The following is a 9,863-nucleotide window of genomic DNA, read 5'->3' as shown; positions in this document are numbered from 1 at the left end:
TCCTTTGATCCTAAAAGTTTTACAGCACATACCTACACCAGAGTACAATGAAGAAAAGGAATTTTATAGGGGAATAAAGAATCAAGCAAGCACCTGATAATTCACTTGCTGAAATCAAAAACTCCTTCCAAGTTGGCAAAGAGGTTCTTCACAACTAAAACCACTTGTCCCTTCTCATTCCCTTACCACATGAACAAAGAATGTACAAAATGAGTGCAATTTGCTCACTATTATTTCTGTCAAGGTGAATAATGGCTTGTTTTAAAAACAAGTGAGACAACTCTGTCCTTCAAATACAAGTCACCTCTCTCTCTCTAAACAGATATGCTAATTTCCTTGCTATGACAAAGAAAAAAAGATGGCATACACTATTTTTTTCAATAAAGATATTATGACTGGTAATAATATCTCTACACATAAACACTATACTCCAGAATCTCTTTGCATGAGAAACACAATTAATCCTTGTTATAAATTGAATTTTAAGAAGGAAAAGGGTAAAGTGTGAAAATACCCAGCTACTTATGTTTTTCTCTTGAACCACAAGAACATACACTGATTTCACTTTACAAAAATAAATCAGACTGGTGAACAGCACATTTCAGATTCACTAAACCTGTTTTAATGGGTTTTAAAAGCAATGTATTAAGAAGCAAACTGCAAAACTAGGGGCCAAAATAAGTTTCTGAATTCTTTTCTCTGTTTTCAATTATAATGGTGATGCAAATAACTATGCATAACATTTGACTAGGAACAAAGAAAATGATAAACCGCATTCATCTGGCTAGATAGATCAAACAGTGTTCCAACCAAACAGCCCCTAACTTAAGATGCACTAAACTGCATTCTGAATTATATTTTGTTATTAAAGAATTTAGTCTCGGTACCATTATATCTCTGCAAGCAAACCTTGATGGAAGATAATATTCATGTTTCAATGGGGGGTGGGTGGGGGGGGGGGGGGGCCCCCCCCCCGCAGGAGAGCAAGTTGAGTGGGAGAATGAGCCAGTATTTGTATTACAACAGCACCTACAGGTACTGAGATTGGGGCTCCACAGTGCTAGCCACTATATATACACTGGTGATGTGGAGGGGGTGCATGTGCACCGCCTAGAACCAGCAGCTGCATAACCAGAAGTGCTGGAGGAAGTGATCAGCTGTGGGCAGACCCCTCCCTGCCCCCATCAGTGATCTGGTGCCCCCTGCCCCACCTCCCAGACTCGAGAGGCACCAGTCGCCCATGCTGCTATACCAAAAAATAAGAACAGCTTCTATCCCCAAAATATGTACCTACTGCCAGCCACAGCTGTTCACTCATGCCCTCTCTACACAGGGTTTTGAACAAAGTTGGAGCACCAACAGAAACACAATTAAAATTTAACTGTTTTGAAGCTGATGGTAACAAATTTTTGTGCAAACAAGTCTGAATTGTGCTTACCAGCACAGGGCTTGAGCTCACAGATGAGACTTTACGCCCTCAAACCACAATTTCACATCTTGTTACTATTGGTGTGTAATTACTAATTGTAAAGTATCAACTTGATCTACCCATTTAAGCACACATACAGTGCTATTGCCTTTATCAGTGGATCTACAACAAAGAGGCACAATTTTGCTTAACTGAGGGTGTCACATTGGGAGTGTACCAGAAACACAAGGGCTGCGATCCAAGGGGGAAAGAATGAAAGAGGGAGGACTGCTATCTCAGGGAGGCCCATCTAGATAAGCTCCAGAACATGACCTCACCCTGATATGGGGTGCTGCAGGAGATACAGAAACTCGTGACCTAGTAAGTGCAAGCAAGGTTTTTGGTTTTGTTTCAAATACTACCCTTACAGCCCTGTAAGACAACATCTAATAAAAATTTGGAGTCCATCCTTCAAACCCTATCTGCACAAGCCCCAAGTTAAGCCATTTACCTGTTTGTGACATGGCTTTGTTGGATCATAACTCATTGTAAGGAAAAAAGAAAGACTGCTTGGATATTTTTGTGTTATCAGTACTAAAATTTTAGGAAGGCTAACTGCCTTTTAGTGCTAGATCACAAGCAATAGCTAAGGTGAAAGGTCCATCATTACATTTCTGGCTGCTCGTACTTTTTTACTCTTTCCTAGGGTTGTTCTTTGTCAAAGGGGAAACTGTTTCGAATATTTGCTCTAAAATGATGTAGCCATATTTAACAGAAAAAAACTCATGCTATTATAAAATTCTACTTATGACTACTTCTAAACAGTTCTAGTATTTAAACAGCAGAGAGAGTGAGTTAAAGTTTGGCACTGAGACAGCCTTCAGTGAGGAACAGTGCCTTTGAATGATCCCTTGGACATCTGTCACAACTCAGACAAGCAGTAAGTAAAAGAGCCTGTTTCAGATGTCAGGTATAGTTTGCATTATGTTTTATCCAGTATTACCAGAATTCTAAATGGCAATTATTTCATACTTCTATCAAGTTAAAGTCAAAGGAGTTTACTCAAATTTTCACCACACTCATAAATTAATAGATGTTAGGGGCTGGAAGGGACCTCATGAGATCATTGGGTCCAGCCCCCCTGTACTTGGGCAGGAAAAACTGCTGGGGTCAGATGATCCCAGCAAGGTGCAGATCAAAACTTTTTTAAAGATCTCCAGGGTAGGTGACTGTACCATCTCTGGGGGGAGTCTGTTCAGACCCTAGGCACTCAAGTCGTAAAGAATTTTTTCTTATGTCCAATTTGAAATGATCGTCAATCAGTTTGTGTCCACTGTTTCTTGTAATCCTCTGGAGTGCCTTGGTGAACAGATGTTCCCCCAGGCCCTGATGTACACCCCTTATATACTTATAGGCTGCCACCAAGTCCCCTCTAAGTCTTCTTTTCTCCAGGCTGAACAGTCCCATGTCTTTCAGCCTCTCCGTGTATGACCTACTCTCCAGACCTCTAACCATGCACGTGGCCCTCCTTTGGACTCTCTCCAGCTTTTCCACATCCTTCCTGAAGTGTGGCGCCCAGAACTGGACACAGTACTCCAAAAAACATCATTCCAGCTAATGGTATCACATAATATCATAGGCAGCTAATGGTATTACACAGTTAATTCAGCCAACCAGACCTATGTAGAGATCAGGATGTGCACTGAAAGGTATTTAGCAAAATAATAAAGAAATAATGGAAGTTACAGATTCCATTTTCTTTTTTTTTTTTTTTTTTAAATCTCACAAGTCTCTCTCAGTAGAACAAATCCTTCTTTTGAGAATGCTCAAAAATCAGGAAATGTCAAGGGAAAGACTGCATGTGCAAGTTTAACTTTGCTCCTTTTTTGAATATAGATGACAGTACATTCTTTAATCCCCTGATATCATATTGTCTGTAAAAGACTACTAAAACACAGTTTTTCTACAGATTTGTAATGCATATCTTGAAAGAAATGCTGTGAATTTACCATTAAAAATGTTGTTCAATGTATAAACAGCATTATGAGGCAACAGTGGAAGATGCTATACGGATGCATAAGCCCATGAAAGAAAAACCCTAATTATATTGCCTCACTGAAAAACAGAATTGAATTTACTATATTTATATAATGATTAGAGACTATATGATTAAGCATAATGAAGTGGGAGGAGTGAAAACTGCATATCCAGCCTCATTTTTGGCATTTTCTGTTCAGTGTTTAACTGTTAAATTTTAACATTAAAATTTTAATGGAATTTTATCCAAGATTACTTCATAGATTTCACAGACATTAGGGCTGGAAGGGACCTTGGGGGCAGGAAGTCAGATGGGGTCACAGGACCACAGCAAGATAAGCATCCAAATTTCTCTTGAAGGCGTTCAATGTAGGTGCTTGAACCACCTCTGATGGCAGGCTATTCCAGACCTTGGGAGCTTGGACAGTGAAGAAATTCTTCATTATGTCCAGCCTGAAACAGTCTTGCAGGAGTTTATAACCGTTCGAACTTCTCATCCCTTGGGGCGCTCTGGTGAACAATCGTTCCCCCAGATCCTGGTGAACACCCCTGTTAAACTTATAGGTGGCCACCAAATCACCCCTGAGCCTGCGCTTTTCCAGGCTAAAGAGCCCCATGGCTCTCAGCCTGTCATTGTAAGGTCTGTTTTCTTGACCTCTGATCACGTGTGTGGCTCTCCTCTGGACTCTCTCAAGCTTCTTCACAACCTTTTCGAATTGTGGGGCCCAAAACTGGACGTAGTACTCCAGCTGCAGCCTCACCAAGGCCAAGAACAGCAGAAGAATGATGTCCTGGGATTTGCTTGAGAAGCATCCATGGATGCAAGCCAGCGTTTTGGTCACTTTACTAGACGCAGCATCACCTTGAAGGCTCATGTTCATCTTGTGGTCAATCATGACCCCCAAGTCCCTTTCATCTGTAGTGCTAACCAGCGTAGCACTGCTGAGCCTATAAGCATGCTGCAGGTTTTTCCCCCCCCAAGGTGGAGAACCTTGCATTTTTTGGTGTTAAACACCAACAGGGTCTCGTCCGCCCATTTCCTGAGCCTATCACGGGCAGCCTGGATCGCCCTCCTGTCCTCAGATGTGGATGCTTTACCCGAGTTTGGTATCATCAGCGAACTTATTCAGTTCGCTTCTGACTCCAATGTCCATATCATTAATAAAGATGTTGAACAATACAGGTCCAAGGACAGCCTTGGGGGACGCCACTGGTCACAGGGCACCATGACGATTGACTTCCATGGGTCCTACCACAGAGCCAATTCCCCAGCCAGCGGATCGTGGTGGACCTGAGGCCACAGTTGGCCAGTTTTGCCAAGAGGTGATCATGGGATACCAGATCAAAGGCTTTTTAAGTCAAGATACATGACGTCAATCTCCTCTCCCTTGTCCAGGTGATAAGTCACCTGGTTGTAAAAGGAAATAAGATTGGTCAAACAAGACCTACCCGCAACAAACCCATACTGGCTATCCCTCAGGATGTTGGCATCAGCCAGTCTGTTCAGAACGGCCTCTTTAATAATCTTTTCCAAGCCCTTCTCCGGGATAGAAGTCAGGCTGATGGGCCTGTAGTTTGCCGGATCCACTTTCCTCCCTTTCTTGAAGATAGGCATCACATTGGCCTTCTTCCAGTCTTTGGGCACTACATCAGAGCACCAGGAGTTCTCAAAGATCCATGCCAGGGGCTGGGCTATGATGCTTGCCAGCTCCTTGAGTACCCTGTGGTGTAGATTGTCAGGGCCAGCTGGCTTGAAGGTATCCAGCCTCTCAAGGTGTTCCTTCACAAGTTCAGCATTGATGGAGGGCAGGGAATCTCCCTCACCCAGGCCTCCCTGTCCTGTAGTGGGCGGGGGGGAGGTCCCATGGGACTGATGAAAGATCGACACAAAGTACCCATTTAATAGGTTGGCTTTTTCCTGGGCGTCGCTTGTCAGTTGTCCCATCTGGTTTAGCAGGGGTTCTCGCTTTTCCTCCGGCTCCCCACATATCTTCCTCCATTAAAAAGAATTATTCTTTTTCATCTTATGAACTGATTATTTTTGATTTATCATCAGAAAATCTAGGTGTTTGCTTTATCATTGCATAACATGTGCAACACTTTAGTTTACTCTGAGATATGATTTCATCATCTCCAAAAGAGTTACAATGGACATTGGACATATATTGCAAAACTGCTGGTCAATTCCTTAAGAAAGGAAATTTAATGTTACTTAAAGATACTGCTTTAAAAGGACACGACAGAATTCTGGCACCCCATAACTTAGCAGTTCAAACTTTTTTTATGCATTTCCTAATACTTTTTTATGCACTTCACATCTATAAACAGTCTTTGATAAATATCCAGATACATTTCCTAAAAACTCTACAAATGGATAGCAAGGTACAGTCAAGAAACTGCCGAACAACCGTCATCTGTAAAATTTTTATGGCATTTGTATTTTGCTTTTGCAGCCCAGTGCTCTTTCTGATCCTTCTGGATTACCACATCTCAGAGCTCCTTCTCTTGCAGGTATCATTTTCCAAAGTTTGTGAGTTTTTTTTTTACTCTGTTGAACTCTTATGAGACACAGATACATACAATATTTTCATAAACACTCTGAATTGAAGTATTTGTATATGTACAACCCATATTCTAATTATCCCTGTTGTGGTAACAATTTGCTATTCAAAAGCAGCTTGCCCAAAGTTCAAAGAACTCAGATCAATCTGCTCAGATAAAAAAAATGATAGTGATAAGTCAGTTGAAGAGCTAGGGAGGACATTACAGAAGAAAACAAGGCTTACTTCACAGTATACAGATTCTACCCAGGCCCTCTGCTGTCCAGGCTGGATTTGAAGGGCTTTTGCTCTTGCCAGTTAGTATTTGTATTCTATTTTTGGCATGAATCAGAAAAAGAGCAGCATTTTTTTCAGCAAAGGCAGATGCTATATGGCATCTCCTGCATAGTACCTACAAATGCAAACCAAATTTAAAGAGCAGTCAAAATTGTTTTCATAATGCAGGAGTGCTAGTCAAATGGTGGGTCCAGTCAGGAGATGCTAAGCATGCTTAAAATACAAGTCACGGCATACATGAGGAGTGCTTCCCCCCCCTCCCCCCCCTTTTAAACTGTGGTCATCATATCACAAGATCTCAGGCAACAAGAACTGCATCCCTCCCAGATGATTCATTTTATGTTGCTAATAATATAAAAATCATCATACATCTTTTCCTTCACTTTATTTTATCAAATTAAAACAAGAAAGTAAACCAATTTATAAAGCAGGCAGAATCTAACAAAATTCTGCTTAGTAATATCATAACCTATGCTAACTGAGTAATGGAAAGTTTTGACTTTCTTCCCAAGAAATCTGCAAGGGCTTTATTGACTTGTGGTGTCCAATGTTGAAAAAAAATTAATATAATTATTTTAGAAGACATCTATCCTAATAATGGAAAGAAAAAATAATTGTCCCAGTCTTCAAAAATAGCGATGAGAGATCCTGCACCATACTGTCCTATTAGTCTTATATAGTTTTATTGTCAGTGTTATTGTATTGTTTAGTGAAAGCTGTTAATAAACTACTACTGACAAAGATCTGCCTGACTGGTCAAGCTGCTTCATCTCCGTTTCTGTCCCCCACTTGTCCACTAAGTCTAAATAGTCTTTGTTTAGGCAGGGGACATCTCACCATGGCTACATACACATACATCATAGCTGTATCTGGACTGATGTTTTTTAAACAAATGAACACAACAATATCTGCATTGACAAAGCACTTCTCGTTTTAAACAACTGTCACTTGCTCAAAGTAAATTTTCAGTGGGAATCGTCTTAGCTAAAATGACCTAACTTAAAGAAAAAAGGGGTTTTTTTTTTGGTGACTACAAGGTTGTGTGTTTGTAACATGCTTAATGAAGAGGACCCCGACCTCACTTGAGACCTCTGGACACAAGTAAATTACAAGCAACATGACATACATAGAGAGAAAAGCAATAATCACTTAATTGCTTGTTTACCGCATTCAAAAGAATGCATACAAGCTAGCTGCCAAATGAAAGCTCCGTAAGTGGGCTACCAGACCTTTTTTTTTTTTTAAAGAATGGAGGCAGCATATGTAGGACCAAACCAGACTTTAGCTTGCACTTTCATTGAGGTGACTTCAGTGGGTTGCACAAATGTAACTGGGGACATAAGCTGGCCCTATAAACAGCTCAGTAAGATACCAAAAATAAAATGTAAACATGACCATCTCATTGAGTATAACCCAGAACTCCAACAACTGTTCTGCAATTACACAAGTCTGGTACACTGTTTAGTTGAGAGGATCCCACGTACGCTTCACACACATCCCTGTACTCTGAAGAGCTACCAAATACATTGGAATTTCACTTCCCATTGCCCACAAGCACAGCTATTTCAACAGAAAATGGGAAAGGTTTGAACATAAGAACATACGAATTGCCATTTACTGGGTCTAATCATATCAGAGAATCACAGAAACTAAGGGTTGGAAGGGACCTCAGGAGGTCATCTAGTCCAACCCGTGGCTCAAAGCAGGACCACCCCCCACTAGATCATCCCAGCCAAAGCTCTGTCTAGTTGAGTCTTAAAAACCTGCAAGGATGGAGATTCCACCACCTCTCTAGGTAACCTGTTCCACTATTTCACCACCCTCCTTGAGAGAAAGTTCTTCCTAATATCTAACCTAACCTTCCCTTGCTGCAACTTGAGACCGTTGCTCCTTGTTCTGTCATGTGTCACCACAGAGAACAGTCTAGCTCCATCCTCTTTTGAAACTCCCCTTCAGCTATTACATCTCCCTGTCTTCTCCACACTAAATAAGCCCAGTTCCCACAGCCTCTCCTCAGAAGTCTTGTGCCCCAGCCCATGAATCATTTTGGTTACCCTCTGCTGGACTCTGTCTAATTTGTTCACATCCTTTTTAGAGTGGGGTGCCCAAAACTGGACACAATACTCCAGATGTGGTCTTACCAGTGCTGAATAGAGGGGAATAATTACTTCCCTAGACCTACTGGCAATGTTCCTACTGATGCAGCCCAGCATGCCATTAGCCTTCTTTGCAACCATAGGTCCATCTTGCCCAGTGTCTTGGGGCACAGTGGTAGACAGCAGATGCTGAAAGGGAGAGTGAACTGGGTACAACCAGGGTTTTTTTTCCCCACCATTCCTCTCTTGCTTGCAGCCTCCAACATTAAGGTGCAGTAAGTTCTGATTCAGAGGCGGTACCCCTAACTTGTGTGCTCAACAGCTACTGATGCCCCTTTCCGCCAAGAATTTGTCTAATCCTTTTTTGAATCTGGCTAAACTGTTGGCTTCCCCAACATCTGGTGGCAGTGAGTTTCACACTTTAATTACACGTTGTGTGGAAAAAAAAAAATTCCTTCTGTTAGTTTTAAACTGACTACCTACTGGTTTCATTCTGTGACCCCCCCTAGACCTTGTCTGGTGAAAGAGAATAAACAATCAAGCTCTAATGACGTTCTCTTTGCCATTTAGTATTTTGGAAACCCTTATTGTGTGCCCCTTGCAGTGTCAGGAAGGAAAGGCCAGAAACGGAACAGCAACACTTGGGAGAGCGAGAAATTTCAGGGAAGGAGGGAACCCCTGTGGCACTGAAGGGCTGCAACCAGGGGAGGATGGGGCAGGAGCGTTACAGAAGCAGTGGTAGACACAGTGTCGTGAGTGAGAGATGAGTGCCGAGGTCCAGCGTGGAAGACAGGCACCATGCAGGACGGGGGTGGTCTGTGCAGGTGCTGCAGGGGCACAGGAGCCAGGCTGGAAGCTGCGGAGACAGACCTTCCCCCTCAAAGCCCATCCACGGGCTGTGGCAGAGACTATCCTCAAACCAAGGGCTGGGTGATGGGCAAGACGCACCTTACAGCCCTTCTGTGGCATCCAACGAAGCAAGCTTCAGCCCATGAAAGCTGGTGCTCTCTGCCTCCCTCCCTCCCTCCCTAATCCGACATACATACAAATCCGCTCTGGCTAGCCTCCGTGCTGCACACCTGCCTCCTCTCCACACCTGCGAAACTACTACACCTCTCCTCCCTGGCCGCCGTGGTCCTGGCAGGCGGACGCCTGAACACAGACTGCCCTGGGGCACTGCACAACCATGGGCACAGCGGGGCAGGCAGAGGGGGCACCCCCCAGCCTGAGGGGAGTTGGGGGGGCAATGCAAGGAGAAGCGATGCACGTGCCTGGGGCAAAGGGGGTGGGGGTGGGACACACACCGCACACAAATACCCCCCCACGCACAGACACACACAGGGCGATGGAGGCACCGGGCGGTACCGACCTCCCCAAACTGCAGGGCGGAGACGATCATGAGCACGACGCCGCCGAGGCAGAGGCAGGGCCCGTAGCGGTGCGACAGGCACGTGTAGGTCTGCCTCTGCAGGAGCTTCAGCAGCA

At 43.4% G+C, this 9,863-nt stretch overlaps 1 protein-coding gene across 1 annotated transcript in view; it reads right to left on the bottom strand.

Annotated features, from left to right (window-relative positions):
* Positions 1-9,857, bottom strand: part of GNPTAB (N-acetylglucosamine-1-phosphate transferase subunits alpha and beta) — a 98,115-nt gene extending 88,258 nt beyond the window's left edge. The window contains exon 1 of the mRNA XM_025198926.1: positions 9,748-9,857. Within this exon, the coding sequence (XP_025054711.1) occupies positions 9,748-9,777 (30 nt within the window). The 5' untranslated portion in view covers positions 9,778-9,857. The remainder of the gene's footprint in view (positions 1-9,747) is intronic.
* Between the last annotated feature and the right edge of the window lie 6 nt (positions 9,858-9,863).

Source organism: Alligator sinensis, unplaced genomic scaffold, assembly GCF_000455745.1.
Source record: "Alligator sinensis unplaced genomic scaffold, ASM45574v1 scaffold74_2, whole genome shotgun sequence".
Lineage (NCBI taxonomy): Eukaryota > Metazoa > Chordata > Crocodylia > Alligatoridae > Alligator > Alligator sinensis.
Note: the sequence above shows the minus strand (reverse complement) of the source record. Positions and strands in the feature narration are given on the sequence as shown.